This window comes from Myxocyprinus asiaticus, chromosome 27 (genome assembly GCF_019703515.2).
Source record: "Myxocyprinus asiaticus isolate MX2 ecotype Aquarium Trade chromosome 27, UBuf_Myxa_2, whole genome shotgun sequence".
In the NCBI taxonomy this organism is placed as follows: Eukaryota; Metazoa; Chordata; class Actinopteri; order Cypriniformes; family Catostomidae; genus Myxocyprinus; species Myxocyprinus asiaticus.
Window position 1 is genome coordinate 28,062,416 of NC_059370.1, and position 23,908 is coordinate 28,086,323.

At 39.8% G+C, this 23,908-nt stretch overlaps 1 protein-coding gene across 5 annotated transcripts in view; it reads left to right on the plus strand.

Moving 5' to 3' along the window:
• The first annotated feature begins 3,479 nt into the window (after positions 1–3,479).
• Positions 3,480–23,908, plus strand: part of LOC127417767 (phospholipid-transporting ATPase IG-like) — a 93,001-nt gene continuing 72,572 nt past the window's right edge. For all 5 annotated transcript variants that reach the window (XM_051657974.1, XM_051657978.1, XM_051657977.1 and 2 more), the window contains exon 1: positions 3,480–4,024. In XM_051657974.1, the coding sequence (XP_051513934.1) occupies positions 3,998–4,024 (27 nt within the window). In that variant the 5' untranslated portion in view covers positions 3,480–3,997. The remainder of the gene's footprint in view (positions 4,025–23,908) is intronic.

Sequence of the window (23,908 nt, forward strand, 5' to 3'; positions counted from 1 at the left end):
GTTTTCAAAATTGATGGGCCGTGAGACCTTGCAGCCCAGGCCAATTGTAGGTAATACAATCACAAAAATCTGAATCAGAATGAGCTTTATTGTCAAGTACGCTTCCACATACAAGGCCATTTTCCTGGTGACAGAAGCTTCCAGTGCACAAACAATACAACAACAAAACAGAGATAATAATAAAAAGAATTAGAATAAAAATAAAAAGAGAACAGAAATATAAGTATACAGTATATAGAAACACACAATAAGACAAATATATATATATATATATATATATATATATATATATATATATATATATATATATATATATATATATGGTATTCACAAATACAAATCTGTTATATACAGTGCAAGGGAATGTAATGTAGAATGTAATGTAATTCTTAGGATATGTTAAATAATATAATTGACTAGGCTGTGTATTGCACGTAATTATAGAATAGTTTTTAACTGTTCATGAGATGGATAGCCATAGGGAAATAACTGTTCTTGTGCCTGATGGTTCTGGTGCTCAGTGCTCTGTAGCATCAGCCAGAAGGCAACAGTTCAAAAAGGTAATGGGCTGAGTGAGTGGGGTCCAGATAGATTTCACCAGCCCTTTTCCTCACTCTGGGAGTGTACAGTTCTTGAAGGGAGGGCAAGGGGCAACTAATAATCTGCTCAGCAGTCCGAATGGGCTTTAGCAGATCTTAATGTTCTTCTTAGTTTTCATAGTTTGTAAACAATAGCCCTAAAATGTTAAAAGGATCATAATGTTTTCATTTTAAAAGTTGATCAAAACTAATTTGTTAGGTAAAGGGAAAGTTCACCCAAAAATGAAAATTCTCTTATCATTTACTCACCCTCATGCCATCCCAGATGTGTATGTCTTTCTTCTGCAGAACACAAACGAAGATTTTTAGAAGAATATCTCAGCACTGTTGGTCCTCACAATGCAAGTAATTGGTGGCCAGAACTCTGAAGGTCCAAATATCACATAAAGGCATCATAAAAGTAATCCATACAACAGTAGTTTAATCAATGTCTTCTGAAGCATTCCAATTGGTTTTTTGTGAGAACAGACCAAAATATAACTCCTTTTTCACTGTACATCTGATCTTGCCATTGTAGTCTCTATAGGCATGATCATGATTTCAAGTTTGATTACACTTGCTAGTGCTTGACACATGTGCAGAGCGCTATAGATGGTGCTAGAGGAAGTGTAATCGAGCTTGAAATCATGATCGCCAAGGAGACTGCTGTCAAGATTTATAATGAAAAAGGAATTACATTTTTTATCTGTTTTCACTCAAACAGATTGGATCACTTTAGAAAACATTGATTAAACCACTGGAGACATATGGATTACTTTTATGCTGCCTTTATGTGATATTTGGAATTTCAGAGTTCTGGCCAACATTCACTTGTGGACCTAAAGAGCTGAAATATTTTCCTAAAAATCTTCATTTGTGTTAGAAGAAGGTCATACACATCTGGGACGGAATGAGGGTGAGTAAATGATGAGAGAATGTCAGGTGTATTTTGTTGATTCATGTCTTTTATTTTGAAAAGTTTAGTTCCTGTTCCCTAGTCATGTGATGTCTTGTTTTCCCTCCATGTTCATGCGTCATGTTTTCATTGGTTTATTGTTTAATTATCTTGTTATCAGTTCTGTTTGTTCATTGGTTTATGTTCCCCCATGTCCATGTATTTAAGCCTCATGTTTTCCATTGTGTCTGGGTCAAGTATTGAATGTGATTGTAGATGTTCAAGTCAAGTCAAGTCAAGTCAAGTCAAGTCAAGTCAAGTCAAGTCAAGTCAAGTCAAGTCAAGTCAAGTCAAGTCAACGTGTAGTCAGGGTTATTAATTCTCACTTTGTAAATAAACTGCACTTGGGTTCTTCATCTCATCATCGTCTTTGTCATTGCCATCATTGTCAGCAGCCAGCATACGTTACAGAGAATTCTTATTTCTGAGTGAAGTCATGTTTGTTCTTCAGCCAGATCTTAATACCCCTTACTATTTTATATTTATAAATAAACACATAGTATTAACAGCGTTAAGTTTTTTATTTTCATGTTAGCATTTTGCATAAAATGAAAGTTGCTAAGATAAATAGGGAAAATGTGTTTTCATTTGGATAATCTGGCCCCCACAAGCAGGGTTGGGGAGTAACAGAATACATGTAACGGGATTATGAATTTAAAATACTAAATTTAAGTAACTGTATTCCACTACAGTTACAATTTAAATAATTGGTAAAAAAATATTTTGATTACTGAAGAGATTACTTTGCATTTTATTGTCATTTGTTTCATTTAATATTTAGTCCTTTCAGATGGAAAACATTTATACATATAAATGAGGCGATCCAAAGTGCATTTGAACAGCGGTGAAACACTTTCTTATGATGTGTTACATTCATACAAGCAGACAGAGAAGTAAGTTTGAAGTAAGTTTGGAGCAGAAGAAATAGAAATACACCTTGTGTTAATTGTCAGCTTTACGCTAAGCTAAAATGCTATTTCTAGCCATTTTACATGCACATGTTACCAGGAACGGTCATATATTTTTTTTTTTAATCAAAGAATTTCATGTTGGATCATAATTTCTTTTTTTCTAGTAAGATCTTTGATATTAGGGCAAAAATCATATTCTTGATAATATATATATATATATTTTATTGTTTTCCTGTAAAAATATCTAAAATTCCTTAAAACAAGATCAATTTGATTGATCTTGTTTTAGAAACAACACTACATAAGATATTTAGGTTTTTCAGAGAATGTATTTTTAACATGTGTATTTTGTCTTACTGTACTGGGAGAGTTTTTATAGTCAAAACAAGTGAAAAAATCTACCAGTGCTGAAGAAGTAATCCAAAGTATTTAGAATACGTTTCTGACCTTGAGTAATCTAATGAAATATGTTACAAATTACATTTTACAGCATGTATTCTGTAATATGTAGTGGAATACATTTCAAAAGTAACCCTCACAACCCTGCCCACAAGAAAGTAATAGAAGAGCCCTGATAACCTGATGACATGTTTTGGAAAGCAGTGTGACTGAAATATGGCCTGTAAAATAATAAAAAAATGCATGTCATGACCCCTTTAAACTGCAAGGCATGTTACTGATTTAGTTTGTTAGTTTAAGAGTCCCATTATACAGCCTACACTGATCAATACATAAAATGTTTATTATTGAAGCCTATATAGAGCTACTAGGCATATTGGTCACTCTATTGAAACCTTCGTAAAACACTCATGTCATCAAGAGACAACACCAGTATATATCACCAATAGATAATAGTTCACATGTTGTAGTACTGAATAAACAACAAACCAGTAGAAAGAAAAAAATATAGCTATAAAATGAGAAATGAACGAGAGACATTTCCAAACTACAACTACATTTCCCAGAAACCTTGTGTCATGACGGTGCTGAGGGGCGGGGCTTGTTGGCGTAGCGTTCTTGCTTTATGAGAGAAAAATGTGTTTGACAGGATTCTGAAAGAGAGGAGGGGTCGGCGGCGGCACACGAGTGGAAATCCGCACCTACAATAGATAGCCATCACTTCCCGCCCCCCTCCCCTTGTCAATCTCTAGTCTTGTGCAGTCCGTTAACCGCGGAGAGGCGAATGCGGTGAAGCCTGTTTTATTCGTAAGCTCAGCAACAGGGCACACAGAGTACAGGATGCCGTTGACTCTATCAACCCCGCACTCGGGAAGCTCCCGCTACTAGCACCGCGCGCTGCAACGCGGAAAGTATCCAAAAAGGAGAATGCGAATGGTTAGAGAGGTCAGCATACAATTAAAATGGAAACGATGTAGCTTCACCGCCGCACTGCATATAGCTCGGGGAAACAGTTTAGAAAGTAGATAGCTAAATAGGACGCATTTTGCCGTCATACATGCAAAGTTACTCATCCTCTAGCCTGTAGTTGGCTGCAACAAAAGGAACCGCTGCTCGAGTGTCTTCAGATACCAAAGAAGACAGAAGAAATAAATATGTTACGGAGGAGGCTGAACCGATTGGTATGTATGGCATGGCACTACGTGTCCGTCTCACCGCCTTGCACTTACATGTTACTTCAAAGGCAGCTAATAACGACCGTTAGAGGCTGAAGACGTCTTGTGTCGCCTGTCTAATTGCTTTGCAGTCTTACCGAGTCTGTTACTAGTGATCAAGCTTAATCGATAAAACATTTTAATGGTGCATATGTGAAGCTGGTATTTAAAAACTAGAGAGCCACCACACAAGAAAAGCGAGCTCTGGCTAACCTCAAGACTTTCTCAACACCACTAAAAGCGACGATTACTGAGGTTTGCATTGAACTTCCTGGTAACATGGACCAGCTGTTGCCAAGTGAGACGTGTGAATGAGGCACGCGCTCGCGATTCAAAACATTGGCGTGAGCGCTTTAAACAGCTCTAAACTAATTTTTGTGAAGTAAACGACTCTCAAAACGGAGTGAACTGCCTACATAGACAGCACACTAGGTTTTGAGGCACTCGCGACGTCTCTGCTGTTGTGTCGGTTTAGGCAGCGCGTTCCGATGTTTCCTGCCAGTTTTAAAAGTTGAGCTGCATTCCAGAGAGAATTCCGTTAATCAAATAATACCGTCCGGTCTCGCAAACTAAGCCCTTTACGTGTTGTACTTGATTCCAATAATTAATTTCCTAATGCCCTTCATTGCCGTCGCAACCTTTTAGATGGGAACTTCATATGGGCACGTGATACAGCCTGTGTGTAATTTTGTTCTTACTACAAAATTGCAGAGCATCAGGGCAGTGAGGGAGCAACGCTTGAAGATTAAAGGGATAGTTCACCCCAAAAATAAAATTCTCGTTATTTACTCACCCTCATGATATCCCAGGTGTGTATGAATTTCTTTCTTCACCAGAAAACATTTGAAGAAAAATAGAAAAAATATCTTAGCTTAGTAGGTCCTTAAAATGAGCAAGTGAATGGAGATTTCTATTTTAAAGCTCCAAAAATCTCAGACAGTCAGCATAAACGTCATCCATATGACACCAGCTGTTAATGTCTTCTAAAGCAATACGATCACTTTTGGTGTGAAAAAGATAAATATTTAAGTACTTTTAAACCATAATCCAATGTGAGGGTAAGCTTCACGAGAGGCTGGAATCCAAGCGGTCTCTCGTATGACGTATTCGCATTGCTATGATACCAATCTCACGTTCTCCTCTCGATTGAGACAACTAGGATAAGCACACAAACTCACTATTGTGAGTAAAGAAACAGATAAATACATATCTAAACAAACACTAATGAAGCTTCTGTACAGCATTCCTCTTCCTCACTTGTAAACAGCGCTGCTCTTCCGGCTGTGACGCACTTGTGTCAGTTCTCGCGTTTCAAATGCCAATGCGATTACGTCACACCTGCGTACCGCTGCTCACCAGAAGCATGATTTAGACTTAAAAAAAAGTACTTCAATATTTATATTTTTCACACCAAAAGCGATCGTGTCGCTTTAGAAGACATTAATTTAACAGCTGGTGGCGTATGGATGACGTTTATGATGACTGTCTGTGATTTGTGGAGCTTCAAATAGAGAGAGATCCATTCACTTGCATTTTAAGGACCTACTGGGCTAAGATATTTTTTTCTATTTTTCCTCAAATGTGTTCTGGTGAAGAAAGAAAGTCATACACACATGGGATATCATGAGGGTGAGTAAAAAATGAGAATTTTATTTTTGGGTGAACTATCCCTTTAATGTGGGGTTTAAGATGGAGGTTTTTTTTGTCTTAGCTCTTTTGGTCAGTGGTGGAGTCATGTAGCCTACTTGTGTAATGAAATTTCTCCCCATTTGTACTTGAATTGCAGTAGTAATTCACTATTACAAATGAATTCACTCTGCTCTCTCCACATTCATCCAAAAAGAAAAATGCGGTAATCTCTTACTCAGCCTTATGTTATGCAGACCTGTGCAACATACTTCCTTCCATGGAACACAAAAGGAGATGTGCATTTTCATTATATATATATATATATATATATATATATATATATATATATATATATATATATATATAAAAAGCAGCAGTGTTGACATTGTTCAAAATTTTTCCTTGTGTTCAACAGAAGAGAGTCATTCAGATTCTAGTAAATGATGACATTAAATTTTGTATTTTAACATTTTCATGTATCATATGCTATGCTTTGTCAAATTGAAATGTAAATTCTCTCAGTTGGGGTAATATGATGTTATTCTTTCTATTGTTATGTCTTGGTCAGTGTGAACAAAACACAGCCTCGCTGTGGCTTGAGGCTTGGGCAGTCACCTCGCTCTGTGAAATTGACACCAGATTCCTCTTTTATGCAGAGCTGCTTAACTACCTTTTTTTTCCTATTTATGCTGTAGTTCGCCAATAACATGTTGGTGCTATAAGGCTTGATCCTGCTACTGGCAGTGAGAGCAGTATAGATACCAGCAGAAACAGAACAACGTAATGATAGTGTGGTCTGATATTTTCCACAGGTCTTTTTGTAATATTAGCCCTCTGAGGCATAGTGTCCTAGACAGGTTTGTAAAAGCCATTTTTAATAATTCAGGGTGTGCTGTTACATCCCAACCACCATGAGCCTTGCCCATAATTCAGTTTGACTGTTCTCTTTATATTTTGGACACAGCTGACTGGGAACAACCAACTTCGTTTGCCACACTCCGTGTTGGATTTCCTTCTTGAAGGAGTTTTATAATCCTTTCCATTGTTTCAATTGACAACTCTCTTGTTAGGGCAATGTTTCCTTTCAATTAGCCAAGTCCAGCAGCTCGTTAAGGTCTGTAAGCACTCTCTTTTAACTGCAGACTAATTTGCATTTTTACACTTGTGCTGGTATTTGTTTTAGAAATGCAAATAATAATGTGATTCCATAATATGCCGTTAATTAAAATAATGTAATTTAATTTGTTTGAGAGATATTTCACGAATCCAGAATGTTCAGCTATTAAACAAAAATTGTTTTGTGTCATGTCTGTGATTTGTTTATATGCTACGAAGTTGCTGGGTGAACATCCTCTAAGTGTGGTGATTCCATAATTCTTGCCAGGGGTTGTATATAAGTCAGCATATTCCCTTGCCCTGCACTGGTGTTTACTTCAACGTCTTTTTGTACGGCTCATAAATAATGTTTGTGTGGCCACTGTTCCTGTTGTCACTGATGCAGACAGTTCTGTTATCACAGTCTCTTTTCAGTTCCTCTTCAGTTTCACCATCCATGTTATAGGGACGTCTTCTCTTCACTGGAAAGTCAAGGTCTGCTTGTGCTATATGGGCAAGAGTCCTCAGCCTCACCAAACTCTCTGTGATTTGGCACGCTGCTAAATCTACATTCTTGAGAAACTCATTAAAGATGGATTTGGGAGAGCGGCATTGGGGCCTGTTACAGGAAAATGCCATTAGTTGTAATGCTCTGACAGGAATACAAAATCTTGCAGCTGCATTTGATGTACTCTCAGTCCTTGAAGATAGTGGCCTGTTGTGTCTTTGGTGGGGGTTCCGGAGGAAATGTGATAGACTTGAAGCTAGAATCTCTTGCAAATAGTGGAAAATCTTTCTTGAGCCTGCTTCTTGTTTCTTCAGGTGACCACTGAGTTGTACCAAGAGGAAATGCAAGAGGCAGTGGTTGCTTTGTGATTGAATGTGCTGAGCACTGTTGCATTTTTGGTGGATTGTTTTACAGATGTTCTCTGAACAGTAGATCATCAAATGTTGGTTTATTTGCTTCAGTCACATCTGTCTACAGTGGTTAGCAGCGCTAAATACAGGTGAAAACGGGAGTCCAAAACATTTCGTGATCTGATTACTGAAACCAAATTCGTTAGAATGAATCAAAAACAGTTAGTTAGAATCGCATGTGACCACACTGCATTTAAAGCCCCGTTCACACCGTCTGTGGCATTGCACGACAAAGCGTCACGATCCCATTCATTTTGTTGTGTTCTGTCATTTGTCTGTAACCACATACATGGATATAGCCTAATAAAAATTATGCGTGGAAAACCGTGTCAGTATTCTGAGTGAGTTTGAGTCATACATTGATAGATCGTTCATGTTGTTCATGATATGATGCATTGAGCGCTGCTGCAGGTTATATAAAAACACTCTCTCATGCAAAATGTTCATTTTTAGAAGCAATAGAACTGATTCCTTGTCAAATTAGAATTATATCTTAGTTTTAGCAGCTGTATAATCTGTAATCAGAATTTCCAAAGCTACTATGGCTAGGGATGGGCAGAACGACTAATTTCACTGACGTTTAAACGAAAATTTCGACTAGTCTAAAAAGAAACCATCCTTCAGAAAACAGTCAAAAAAGTTGTGTTGATGCAACATTTAAAGTACTTAATCTATTCCAAATCCAACGCTAAATTCCGCTGAAAAGGGGCATTTATCTGCGACATGCTCGTCTTGCATTATCATCATTGTACATTAAATATAGAACATGACACATTCAATGAATCAGCGTTAACGAATACAGGCATATTTAGGCTAAGCCAAATTTATGAGAGAGAAAAAAATATGCTGAAAAGTTGCGCGTATTTCACGACGTGCAGTCATGCATTAGCTATTGATCTGACAGCTGTTCTGTAAAAAATGTTAACCAATAACAGTTACAGTGTAAAAAAAAGAATAGCTATAGGATAGAAAAAATAGGCCTGTGATGTAGCCTACAATAAACCTAATGTATTCTAAACATGACGTGCAAACAGAATAAAAGATGGAATAACCCGTTAAGCAGTCGGCACCTCATGAAAATAGCCTCCTTAATCAACAGATTAAAAAAATAGCATTCCTTGCCTAAAACAGTAATTTTCTAGGCTACTTACTCAAAAGCATACATTTTTTGATGAGCAAAATTAACACGTCGACGTGGTCCAGTAAAAGACAGGACTTGACTCGCCTGAGGCGGCAATCCTGCACTTGAAAAAGCCTGCTCAGCGGAAAAATAAATTAAGAGCACGCACAAATTTAAAGAAGACTCAAATATGAAAACATTCCACTTAGAAGCCAAAGTTTCGGAAATCCTCTTCTCGCACAACCACCAAATTGATTTCTAGCTACTTTGCTGAGTTTTTTTGTCTAGCGAGAGGACATTTTCCTGCACGTGCCACGAGTGAAAGAGGGAAGAAGCATGCGCAGCCTGCAGTGAAATTAAACTGTGTATCTACTGTATTATTAATTATATTTAAAATGTGTAACATTAATATGACAATTATTTAAGTGCAGCCTCTGTAAAAATGTAAAGCCAAACTTAAATGTGTAAAAATGTTGAACAGTTTAATGGGAAAAATATTAACCGACTAGTAAATCCATTGTCGACTAGCAGCATCAGAACCATTTAGTAGACTAGTCTCGCACATCCCAAACTATGGCCAGATGTGCAGTCCACCAACAACATTAAAGTGACGGCAGTAGGAACGCCCACCAGCAAAACAGATCGTAGAGTCTATCGACACCAAGCAACAATAGAGCTCAACAGTCAGGTTCCGGAAGTAAAAATCCCATACATTTTTTCCATAGACAAATTGATTTTAAACAATAACTTATAAACTTTTAAAGACAAACCTACCCTGAGCTTCGAGGTTGTTAATCCGTGGTATATGCTTCTGCTGAAGCCATCTGTCTGCGTTATTTCAACTTCATTGTTTAAAAATTGCATTTAATAGTGGAATTCCTGGTGAACAACTACAGTACCCATGATACAGCAGTGAAAGATCCACCAATCAGAAAACCGCAGCTGAGAAAGCCTGCGAAATAAGACCAGAAGCGACCGCCCACTTCAATGACGCACTGAATGATGCAAACAAGTCAGTCTCCCTGTACTTATATATTTGTGTATATTGGAATATTTTGCAGTACTTGTAATAAACAACTAAAATTAATAGTTTTATATATTTCTATCAATTTATATTCGATCATGTCATTTGCAATGCTTCATGGGATTGTAGTTCTTGCCCTCGTGAAAGACGGTAAGTACACAGACTTGTACCTTTGACTTTTTGTCGGATTTTCAAATACTTTTTTGACTTAAAATAAATTCAGTAATGTTGCAATTTACCTCGGAGCTGGTGGTTTGGTTCATGCTTTACAACACTTTAATGGAGGGTTTTCTGAAAAGTCAATGGAAGAAATGAATGAGAACCCAGACGCTGAATAAGTGGGCAGGGCACTGGTGCGCTCTGTTGTTTGCGGTGTGAACGGGGCTTAATCCATCCTGATGCATCTTGGACATCAGCGAAGGGCCGCCGGCTCACATGTCAATCAACTATTGCATTAAAACAAGAGTTTTAAACTTTGCCAGTTTTGTCCAGCTTTAAAAAAAGAATAAATGTCCAGTCGTAAAATTGAAAGAAGCGCATACATGCACAAAACTTGTCTGGCATCAACATACAGTGATGCTGATCATGTAAAGCATGCACATACGAAATTCACTTAAAACAGGTACTCCATGAAAACATTGGTGAATTCGGCTCAAAATCTCACATTTGTTGTTCAATTAATATTTTAGGTATAAGTGTAACCTTTCTTTTTTTTTTCTTTTTTTATCATCATGCAGTATCACAGTGATGTGATGATGTGTGTATGCAGTCATGAAATCCAAACACAAGTGGACAACACATTTTACTACCAGGTGTAAACCGTGATGTGTCTCACCTGACCTTTAGTGATTGGGTCACGTGAGATGGATATTAATATCTGGTGTAAACATTGCCTATGTCAGGCCTGTCTCACAGGATTTGTTTATGTGGTGCTCTTCATTTTCTCTGAGATTATTATAGCAGTTCATTTCTCTTCAACTGTTAAAGACGATGTTAGAGAGCTTCTTTTGGTGCATATGATGCTCTCTTAGGAAAGACTTTTACTCTTTGAATCCCCTTAGGAGATCTGAAGATGGAGCTATGCGGATTTTATTAACCGTGGCTTACCCCAGAAACACTGCAAATGTTTGATGTGCATTGGTCCCTCTTCTCTGCCATCTTTGTTTTTTCACCATCTATAACATCTGTGCGATGTTTTTCTTTTCTTTCAAGTTTTCTTTCTTTACATTTTCTTTTTGGGTTTTTTGCCTTCTTTTTGGTTGGATAGTGTAGAAGCGAGAGAAAAAACCATAAGAGAAGGGGGATCAGGAATGTGTGCCACAGGGAAATAGAGAAATAACCTGAGCCTGATTCGTGCAACATGTTGGAGCATTTCCGCTACCCACGAGGCCCACTTATTTCCAGTTATTTATTTTTTTCAAAAACAAACCAGATGCCATTAGTCCTATTGCTGGCATGAAACCCACATAAGGCTGGGCTACTGAAGACTTACTCTCAATCTTTTTTTTTCTCTACCTACAAGCCAGGAATTGTAACTCTTAAGGTAGTGTATGCTGTTTTACCTCATTCCAAGTGCCTCACTTAAAATAATTTATGGCCAGTTTTACTCTCTTGTTTTTTAGTATTGCTGAGATTTGAACTCCGCGAGGGCTCTCGGTATCCCTCATCATTGCCTGTCTTGTCCATGCCTTGTATGAGTAGTAAGGCATACTGTCATCCAAGGGATGCTCAGTCCTGCTCCTCTCCACTGCCTCCACTGTGACATATGTCTTAGCTGCTAATCACTCTGGCTGTGCTGGCAAAGCATGTTTTTGGGTGTCTGGGCAATGCTGCTCTTTGTGGTAGAGTAGTGGCAAAGTACTCTGTGCGTGAGTGTGGGACCTTTCATCACAGAAGACCTTTACTACTGTGGGCAAAAGCTCTACCCATATCTCTTCAGTACCACAGAGCTCTGCTTACTTAGCGACCTGGCTTCATTTGTGTCGCAGCCCCTTGACCGACTGAAAATGCTCTTTAGCTGGAATCTTAAGCTCTGTTCCATCTCAAATCTCCCTCCTGACCATCACAAACCATCCCTAATCGTCAATGACCACCTGTTGCAGGGGGTAGTTACACAGATGATAACCATGTTGATGGTGTGCTGGACTCCTGGGGGTAAGCAGAGGGGGGTGAAGGGCATGCACTGGCCTGCCTGGTGCAGTGATTTATTGTTCTTGTTTCATCAGGAGAGCCACGTATTGATTAGAGTCCTGCTCCGGTTTGCTGCCATTTGTCTTGTTTCTCTTGAACTGGCTGGCAGACAGAAATGCTTATGCTGACTACTTCTTTCCCTCTCTCTCTTTCTCTTTCTTTAGCTCTCTCACTCATTGCACACTGGCTCCCCATAATGAAAATGCAGCCAGCCGCATACGGCTGAGCCACACATCTCATCAGAGTCAGGGAGGGTGAAAGAAAACCTTGCAGAAACCAGCCAAGGAAATGGAAGTGTGTGTAGATCTACCTGTTGTATACCTCTTTTTACCTTCCATGTGTAATAGACAGGCTCTCAGAGCCTGACTGCCACAGTCATGTGGTTGGAGATCAAGGAGCCTCAGGTCTGTCTTTAAAAGCAAGTCTGAATTCTCAGTTTGTCGTCTTAATTTAGGTGGCTCGTTTTTAAAAATTCTCCTTGCAACGCGCCTTCCTTTCCCAGCTGTATATCGTCACCAGGCTTGTGGACTTTTAATGCATTCCTTTCATCCATATATTTATAAAGCCTTATCAGAGTGTGTGAGTTATTGTTTTCTTAGTGCTACTTTTGTTTCATCAGTATAAAAAGGACACTTTCCACTTATACCAGCAAAAGCAAAAGAATCCATTACCCAGCCTTGATGTACACCCTCTATAGGGATGGGGTCACAATCAGAGTTTGAAATTTACTTTTTGGCTCACTGGCCACTGTGGCTAGTAGTGTTCCAAGGTCACTAATCACATAAAGGTAACTAGAGACTGTAACTGCATGTATTTGTTTGGACATTTTATTTGAACGAGAATTATATTAGTTTAGTAGGACACATTTAGGTCACCTTTAGAATATCTGAAGGCAATTATGGCCTTTAGATCAGAAGTAGGATAGAACAGGAGAAATAAGTTTGTCAATAATTTGTCCATAATTCACAGCATTTGAACCCCTTCATTCTAAAATGTACTTGCCATTATAAAAGTTTACCATTGTTTAACAATGACATTTCTAATGATAAGGCCATTACCACAGGTAAGACCATAGATGGCTCATCATTACTGTGGTTAGGTTAACATAGGTAGTCTTTTCTTTCTTTTTTTTTTTTATGTTCAGACCAGCCGCAATCAGTGCGTCAAATTTTACAACATTTTACCATATAGTTTTACAGGTTTTACAGGTTGCCATAGTTCTCAGAACAAAAACAGTGTGTGTGTGCTTCTGCTTAATAAAATCAGGAAAAGACCTCAGTGAGTGCTCACAAAAGTGCATTCACGGTTTACAGGATCACAATTGTTTATCATACAAAAGTAAACCAAAATGTTCTTCAAATTAAACAACATTATTATTATTTATTAAGGAAATAGTTCACTGCACAAAACACGATGTGGTTGGCACAAACCATGTTTAAAGCAAACATATATTTAATGTATTCTGAATTGAATTTCCTTTTACCTTGTGTAGTTGTCCATCTGCCTTACTTGGCTAGCTTCAGGTGACAGATTTCGTAGAGTCTGACTGGATGCAAGCCTTTTTGGTCAACAACAAAAGGGAATCATTTTATCCTCCATTTTGTTTGTTGAATAGCATATTTAATTTGCTAACCTAGCTATGATGATTATATGCTTAGTTGCATTTTATTATTTGCATTTAGCATCATTTTCCCTGTTGTCTGCAACCCTATCAGAACAGACCTCACCTGTGATTCTTTGATGTCAAACAAGAATCGTTGAGCAAACTTAAAAATTCAACGCAACATGATGCAGTAAGGTTTTGGGTTCTCTCAGTGATGTTTGAATAATTGTCGTCAGTAACACTGCTTTGTTTAGTCAATGTGAATTTGTTTAACTAAATGCAAAAAATTCTTGTTGAGCGAACTACTCATTTCTAGTTCAGCCAACTGACAATTCACAATGTGAGAACTTTCATTTTGTCACCATTTAAAGTAATTTTATATGAAGTTACCAGCAATCTTTGCCTCTGAAGAGAGAGGTATGTCTTGCGAGGCAAGGCGGTATGAATAATTGTTTGTTGTAGACACACAATAGACCTCAATCCTTAACACATAGGCTAAATAACAGTGACAATCAGCAAACCTCATGAAGTTAAAAGATGAGCTCCTAACTTAACCACACAACTATTAACTAATAGTGCCAACAGTGCCAAAAAAAAAAAAAAACCCACCAACAACAAAGCATAAATAAATTCAGCAAACAGCAAGGAACAAGCCTAAAACACTAACCACATAATGTATTCATGTTGCAGTGCATGCTAGGAACTCGCACATCAGCAACACTGTTCAACATGAAATTGTACATTCAGACAACTCTGTTTGACTAGTTGGGACAACATATGGGGACTATTGTTGGTCTAACATGTGTTTTTATATAGATGCAAAGTAATTTACATTTTGAGTTTCTGTGACTCAAAAATCCCCATAAGCTGGATAAAATGCAATTTCATTTTTTACAGTGCTGCAACCCATTTTTGGTCATGACCCAGCAGTTGAGAACCACTGATGTATGAAAGTTAGATAAACTAGATCAACTTTCTAGAACACTCTTCTAAATTATATTACACAGATACACAAACTTTTCATAATAAAAAGGAGCAATGAAAGCAAATGAAAAACAGCTTTATGACAACATTAAACAATACTGTACTATTTTCTATAATTGTAGGTAGTCTTTTCATAACAAATACTACAGGTTATTTTTTTTTTTTAATGAAAAATCTTATAGCCTAAACACATTTGAACCTTTAACTACAACTTTCAAAGCTGTAATAAAAATGGTCTAATAGATTTGCCCGAATATATACCAATAAAAAACAAATAGTGGTCGACCGATATGGGTTTTTTAATGGCCGATGCGGATATCCAGAAAGCATGGTGGCCGATAGGCCGATATAATGGCGATTATACCACACAATTTAATACAGTAAATAACATAAACATAAAATTACTAAAAAAAATTAATAAACTCTTATTTAGCACTATATTTACTAAATTTGTAAAAAGTAAATAAATTATATTGTATTTTAAATAGTAGATAGCAGTTGCTTCTGATTTCTGTTTAGTCATCAAATTTTAGTAATTTATTTGCACATGAAGAAATTGTTAATATATTAGGAAGAAGGAAATAACAGTACACACAGTAGTCCAGCAACCATGGATGGCATGTCCACAATTGCATTTACTCAAAAAATACAGAATCAAACCAATTGTACATACAGTACATAGTTTACCTTGAAGTTGCACCAGAGATTATTTAGCAGAGATGGGCCACTTCTATTAAAATGAATGGGAGAAATTGGAACCCTCAACCAAGAAGCTCTCGCACCCAACGGTCAACGAATGTAGATAGGAATTCAAGCCTTATAGGTAAAAGAGCCAATCACCTTTTAGATACTGGCATCGCCTGTCAATTAATTTGAGAACGTGCTTGCGCTTTAGCTATAAAAGCTGGGAAAATTACATTTTTGAGCATAATCTGAGGTAAAGAAGCACCATTTATGTTGACAGATTTTACTGCTGATTTGAAATATGTTCTTTGATTGTAATCTTGACCAACTGTTTTGGAGATTTTTGACTTTTCCCATTCAAGTAGATAGGAGCTGCACAGTCATGACTGGAAATAACCTCCTGAGAGCATTCCAAACATGGCCGACAGTGGACTGACTTGCTAGAAAGACTTTGGTTGTACTCACATGCTTGTGTGGATCCAGCGAGCAGCAGCAATCTTCTGACAGTTTAAACGGCCTGGATCGCCTGCTTGGATTGTGACCACTGACCATCATGATTTGTGAATCGGAGGAACTTTTGATCCTGATCCTGAAGTTTTGATTCTAGCTGATAGAATATGTGCTTCAGAGGAAGATATTAGATGAGCGCTTGAAGGGAAGAAAACGTCTCTGTTACGTTCGTAACCTTGGTTCCCTGAGATGAAGAGAATGAGACATTGCATAGCAACGCATATGGGGAATACCTTCTTATATGACTTAGTTGTAACCTCTCTACAATAATGACAATATTCTAATATTGGCTATGGTGTTTGAGCCCTGCCTGTTTTGGCACGAAACTGTCCGCTATAAAAACAGGTGCACAAACAACATTTCCTCAGAATTTCTGACTGAGAACAAGGAGCGCATCGCTCATACCTCAAGAACTCCGAGTCTTGTAGTGCGTCTAGCGTTTGCAATGTCTCATTCCCATCGTCTCAGGGAACCGAGGTTACGTAGGTAACCGAGACGTTCCCTTACGACTCGGTACACTCGACATTGCGTAACAACGCATATGGGGAACGGAATCCCATCACGCCACACTACACGACATAACTTCCCATTAGGGCTGTATGATTATAGCAAAAATCATAATTGTCGATTATTGCCCTTGATATTGTAATCGCGATTATTAATGTCAATTAAAATATTAAATTTACTGTGACGTCACAAAGTAAGCAAAGTAGCAGATTTCAATGGTGGATATGAGCTGCACTCCAGTTACTTTTAAGCATCTTTTAAGCATTAAATATTGTAATAATGTTTATGTTAGGCCAAATAAAACTGATTATAAATGGATATCTATGGTATAACAAATTTAAATTATTGCTAAATTACTTATTAAATTATAAGTCCACATACAGTAAATAATATGACATATTAAATTTTCAAACTTATTAACAGCCGATTTAAATTGACCCAAGTTACTTACTTGCGTTCAGTAAGCCCTTTGGTGGCGAGACGGGACCATTCATCCCGTTAGATCTTCAATGGTGATCTTGTTCATGTAAGATCATCGTTAGATCATTTATGGCCTCAGTGGTTGCACTTTGGAAATTAAAAAGTCATTTGCGATCAGAGTTTGTGCAATTCGTGAAAATGTTAAATCTACTAATACCAAATGCATGGCAAATGGGTCTTATTACAGCAGATGCGATAACAGTGACAGTGTTTCCTAAAATATGCTATTTATGCCATATTTATGTTGGCTACACCTCCAAAACACACTTAGAACAGTTAAGCTGAATTACTTTATTTCTATTTTGTACAAATCAAATTCACATTGGCCTACTTACTAACATGACAAAACAAAACTGTTATTACATTTTTAATAAATTGTACACAGAAATCAAGCAATGCGACAAACTCTCCCATTACAATGACTGCTGTCACTCGCTGCTGGTTTACACTGTTTGAGACCTGCATTTCAACACAAGCTCAATGATGCTCCGCACAAAGTTCTGCACTCTCGTGAATGCTCTCATTAAAAACAAAGCTGTCTAATCAGCATAATAAATCAATTATTTACACCGCGTCTATGCCTTGATTAGAACAGGAGCGTTTTAGTTTTGTCGTTTTGCTCATTTGCAGTGTATTTAACATCTATGTTCAAAGCGAGCTGTGCAATATGCAATGAATCCAAAATAATTCCAAAGTGCTTTTTGCTCTTGTTTTACACCTTTTTTCGTGTGCCACCATGAACAGAGGTGGAACATAAAGTAAGCATCTCATCTGGGCATTCAGACGGTTTAAAACTTGCGCATTTGGATCAGTTGTCATTACTGATAGGACGGAGGATTAGTGGCTCTGATTAGCCATTGCCGTTTCATTGCTCAACAGACATGTTAGTGACTGGTTAGAACACTCAACTGCTGCAAAAAAACGTTGTAAATAGAAACCATTGATCGTCAGTTGTCACGATTACATAATCGAGGCAGCCGTAATCGTAATCACGATTAGTTTTTCGATTAATTGTGCAGCCCTACTTCCCAGAGTGGAACATGATGCCGCAATCTCGTGGGACGGCAACCGACCATCTCGTGTGCCACAGTAAGTGATCCTCGTGTTGGCCAGGAAGGGAGCACTCATAACAATATATGAACTATAGTCATATAGTATGAATTAACTCCTTATTGAACCCAGTTTGGAAGGGAGTTTATTTATAATGAAAGAAGTTGTGACTTTATGGTAAATTATAATGGCCTGCATGCAAGCTGTTGTGTAAATGATGGGGAGCCCATACTTAAAGGGAGGGGCATAAGTATATATATTTGGCCAATGAATAGCAAGTGCTCTAAACAGAGAGGACTTGTAAAGAAAGAGCCGTTACGTCTAGGTTGTAAAACCTTGTGAATGTGATTTTGAGTGGAACATCCTGCTTCAAAACATGTCTTGTAAGGACATACCATTCATCCATGCCCATGAGGAGGCCATGCCTCTAGTTGAGTGTGCTTTAACAATCCAGTGAGAGAGCCTTTGCTTGGCGATGGACATTCCTTTTTTGCATCCTCCATAGCATATAAAGAACTGCTCAGACAGTCTGAACTGGCAAGTACACTCAATGTATGCATGTAGTGCCCGCACAGGGCATAACAAATGCAATGATTGTTCCTCATCTGAATTAAATGGAAGAGGGCCTGAAGGTGAACCACCTGCGCTTTGAAGGGCTGAAGGTGAACCACCTGTGCTTAGGATCTTAGGCACATAGCCTTTCCTGGGTTTGACAGTGGCTCTTTAAAGACTGGGGCCAAACTCCAGACATGAATTGTTGACTGACAGTGCATGCAGGTCACCTACCCGTTTTTACTGAGGCCAGAGCCAGCAGTAATGCACAGAGAGGATGTGCAAATCAACAGAGTTCAAAGGCTCGAAGGCGGGCCCTATGAGATAAAAGCTCTCGTTAAGTCCTAAGTCTGGACTGTAGCCGGTCGAGGTGGGTTTAATCGTCTTGATTGATTAAATCTTGCTTGCCTATAGAGGCGCCGGCTACATGTGCATGATACGCAGAAATAGTTGCCACATACGCTTTGAGTGTTGACGGGGTCCTGTGTCTAATCGCTCTTGAAGAATTATTAGAATTTCATATATGGGGTAGTTTACTGGGTCTTCACCATGTAAGAGACACCAATCAGTGAACACCTTCCATTTTAGCACGTAGAGGCGTCTCGTGGACTGTGCTCTGGCCTGTAAAATGGTGTTCATGACTGAACACAAGTTCTTGCACGTCTAGTGCACCCCGTTCAGGGGCTATAAATGCAGGTTCCACAGCTGGGGCTGTGGATGCCAGATTATGCCTTGCGCTTGAGAGAGGAGATCCCTCCTCAGCGGTATTTCCCATGGCGAGCTTTACAGCATCTCCATCATTTCCGGAAATCATGGCTGGTTGGGCCATTCCGGCGCAACTAATACAACTGTTTCCTTGTCCTCTTGGACTTTGCATATGACAGAGTGAATCAGGGATACCGGGGGAAACGCATATTTGCATTTCACCGGCAATTTGTGTGCAATTGCTTCCGCTCCCAGCGGGGCTTGGGACTTCGAGTACCAGAGGGGACTGTGGGCATTCTTCACTGAGGCAAATAGATCAATTTCTGCCCTTTTTGTGCTTGACAGTTTGGCACAATATCCATTGCATTTTTCACGATGAGATTGTGTATTTCGACTCATAACACTGGTACCGTGGAAGACCGTTGAAACGGGGTGGCCGGTGTGCAAATTGGATCGTATAACCATGTTCGGTGGTTTTTTGCACCCATTCTGAAATACCCGTTAGGGCTCGCCACGCGTCCGCGTAATGGGACAGGGCAATTTGGTTTGCTCGCTGTATGATATGATGCGACACTCACTATAGGGAAGCAGTTGCGCATAATGTGTGTGCTTTGAAGAGGAAAAGGGCTCTTTTTTTGAGAATGTGTGAGCATCTCATGCATTTGCAACGAGTGCTGTATTCTTTTTTGCACTTATTGCATTTTTTTTATTGCATTTATTTGAGTGCAAGACACAGAAACAATATTTTGAACAAAATTGTGAACAACAATATTCCTTTCCTGACAACCAGTAGTGGGGAGATGGGGAACAGTGTTTTGTGTCTCCAATCGAGCCTTTTTTGGAGCAGATGTGGAGGGAATCGCGGGCTCTGCTTTCTGCTTCAAATGGTTGTGCCCATCAGGTGTGCTTTTGCTGCACGTGTTGATACGCAGGTGTCGGTGAGGCAGTAGGTATGGGGCTTTTAGTTGGGCGCTGGCTCGAAACAGAGCAAGGGTGAACCAGCTATGATATACTCCATTTGGGCATAAAGTGTCTCATAGCCTGTGACTGCTGCTGAGCCGTGACGTAACACTCCGCAAACGTATTCGCAGAGAAGCCGGCTTGAGACACTGGAGCATCCAAAAGTGTGGCTTTTTCCTTATCACTTATTTCTGTGAGGGTCAGCCATATATGTCGATCCAGAACTTCCAGGTTGCCCATGGACTTGCCGATGGCCTGCGCAGTGACTTTCGTGGTATGCAGCACTAAGTCTGTAGTGGTGCGGAGCTCGTTGATCGAAGCCATGGTCCTCCGTTTGCTTGAGGAGCTTTAAATACCTGGAGTACCGGCATTGCGTTGAGTGCTGATCCAGCTTGTCCTGCCGCTGAGGAAGCTTTTCCCGCCAATGCGGACATTTGTCGACACGGTTTGGACTGATGTATGGGGCGTGATTTCCACACCCTGTTACTTGTTGGGTGGAGGTGTGCGCTACCGCCGCCATCACAGGTGGTAATTGGGCAGAACCGTTTTCTTCCCCATGATTCACAGACTGCTTCACTCTGCGAACACGCCAAGAAAGGCATGCGCCAGGACTTAGATAGTTCGTTATGAACTTCGGGGAAGAATGGGGCAAATTTACAGGATGCTCTCGTTTGACGGCGTCCAGACTGCAGGAACCATTCATTGAGACGAGACTGTTCAGGTTCCTCTGGGGGAGACAATTCAAGGTGAAGCTCTTCGACCACCCTTTTAAGGACGTGGAGCATCTCCCTGTCAGTGGCGCATGCACATTCCTCACCCTCGCTGGGGGGAGGGGTGGCAGCATCATCCACTGACCACTAGCCTGATGCAGCGAGAGACATGACTTCATCTTTATTATCCCCAGCGTCAGAACTGCTGCATGAGATGAGGCCGCCTGCTCTTTCAGGAGGCCGGAGCTTATCTTGCACACATCGTATTGGAAAACATTCATGGAAAACACATATCGTATTGTAGAGATTGAGGGGCTCGCGGGGTTTGTGCTGCCACGAGGATCACCTCAAAGTCATCCTGCTCGACCTCGCGGCCCCGTTGTGCCTCCATGTGTGAATTCTCGGGTGGCACAGAAGAGGAGGGTGGGAGGGCGCATGAGGCTGAATCATCCCTCAGAACGAAGGCAATTCACGAGCGAAGCGTCTTGAGACTCATGCCCTCACAGTGAGGATAGTCTGTCTCCATGAGAGCTTTCTCTGCGTGGGCGCACCCCAGACAGTAAATGCAGCTCTCATGCTGATCTGACGGCGGGATGTGCCTCTCACACAAGGAACACTTACGGAACGGCATCTTTAAAAAGACGCGAACATGTAAGTAACTATTTTAGATATAAATATAAATGTATATTAATTTATATATTTATATATCACACAATATACAATACACAATATACAATTGATTTGTAAGGAGACATAAACCCTGCTGAAACTCTGCAGGGAATCAGGATGCTGAGGCCTGTTCACCAGCAACGCATCAATAGACGAGGCAGTGTGATGTTTGCCGGAGCACTGCAGGGGAGCGGAAAGTCTTCCCATGAAGATTCCGCCTGCTGACTCGTGTATATCGACAGCAAAGGTAGAGGGCTTCTAGACGAGATGATCGCGGTCATGAAGAAATTCTGAGGAAATGGTGTTTGTGCACAGTCGTATAAGAAGGTATTCCCTATATGCGTTGCTATGCAATGTCGAGTGTACTGAGTCGTAAGGGAATGCTGGATTTTCGTGAGGTTCGTGATTGCATGTGGTTAAATGAGATATGCGCATATTTGCGGATGGTATATAATAGAAACTTTATTTGTCTTTTATCATTCGAAAAGTGACGGGGAACTGTTGAAGAGAGACTGTTAGAATACGTGCTTCAGAGGAAGATTTATATTAGTTTGATATTTGTTATTTATTTATTAAAAGTGTTATTCATTTCTGATTAACAGTTTTTATTGATTCATACAATTAACAAAGAAAAGCAAAACGGGGGCCTGGGTAGCTCAGCGAGTATTGATGCTGACTACCACCCCTGGAGTCATGAGTTCGAATCCAGGGCGTGCTTAGTGACTCCAGCCAGGTCTCCTAAGTAACCAAATTGGCCCAGTTGCTAGGGAGGGTAGAGTCACATGGGGTAACCTCCTCATGGAGCTATAATGTGGTTCTCGCTCTCGGTGGGGCGCGTGGTGAGTCGTGCGTGGATGCGCTCTGTTGAGTGCTTTACCGCGGAGACATAGCACGTGTGGAGGCTTCACGCTATTCTCCGCAGTAACTCGCTCAACAAGCCATGTGATAAGATGCGTGGATTGACAGTCTCGGATGTGGACGCAACTGAGATTCGTCCTCCGCCACCCGGATTGAGGCGAGTCACTCTGAGTGAGGACTTAGAGCGCATTGGGAATTGGGCATTCCAAATTAGGGAGAAAAGGGGAGAGAGAAAAAAAAGAAAGAAAAGCAAAACATATATTCACAGAATCAACATTTAACCCCCATTATTACCCCTCCCAATCCCCAACCCCACCCTGACCCTCAACAAACATCCCTGTGGTCACACATGAGTATACACATACACAAAAAAAATATAATAATCACTCGCATTTAAAACTATACTTCTCTCTCCACTGCAGCGACCAGAGTCTGATAATTCACCACTGACCACATGATATTGATGAAACGCCTAATGTTTTCAGAAGAGCTACAGCTCCGAGTAAACCCCACCTGATCTATATGTATAAGAGATGTCATAACTTCATCGGTTAGCCAACATTTTTAACAATATTTTAACGTCTAGCTGGATCAGGGAAATTGGACGGTAACTCTTACACTCGCTTGGATCTTTATCCTTTTTAAGAATCAGACTGATCCGGGTTTGTGTCATGGTTGCGGAAGCTTTCCATTCTTTTATGATTCCGTATAAACTTCTAGCAAAAGTGGAGCCAATTCTGTAGCATAAGATCTAAAAAAAAAAACTCAGCGGCAAAGCCATCTGGCCCCGGAGCCTTGCCTGTAGGCAAGGCCTTAATTATCTCGCCAAGCTCCTCCCAAGGTTATCTCAGAATCAAGAGAATTTTTTTGCTCAGCCGTCAGTTTAGGAAGTTCTAATGGTTCCACAAAGTTTCTAATATCCTCGTCAGTAGACGAAGACATGGAAATATAGAGATCAAGACAGAATTCTTTAAAAGCAGTATTAATATCAATGGCTGAGGTAAACATTTCACCACCAGCAGATTTCACTGAGGGAATGGTAGAAGAATACTCTCTCTGTTTTATATATCTATCCAGAAGTTTTCCTGCCTTGTCCCCCAACTCAAAGTATGACTGTCTTGCCCTGAATAGCCAAAGCTCCACCTTCCGCAACAAAATAGTATTATATATTTATTTCAATCGGGTCAATTCTCTGAGGCCATCAGATGACATTCGGCACTTCAGCTCTGCCTCGGCACTTTTAATATTCCCTTCCAACTCCACGAGTTCTCGTGCTTTTGGTGAATGAGGCATACTGCATGATCCGGCCCCTAAGAACCGCCTTAAGTGCCTCCAAAGCCACACCCACAGAGGATACTGAGGACCAGTTGGTCTTCATATTAACAGTGATTTCAGCCTTTAACATTTGTTGGAATTCAGGATTTTGCATAAGGGATACATTAAAGCGGCAACTATACGATTTCTTTTTCTCTGTATGTGGCAACATCTCTAAACACACCAGGGCGTGATCTGAGATTAAAATGTTTCCAACTGAGCAATCAACAACAGATGAAATGAGGGACTTATCTATATCTAACTATTCTAGAGTAAATCTTATGGACTG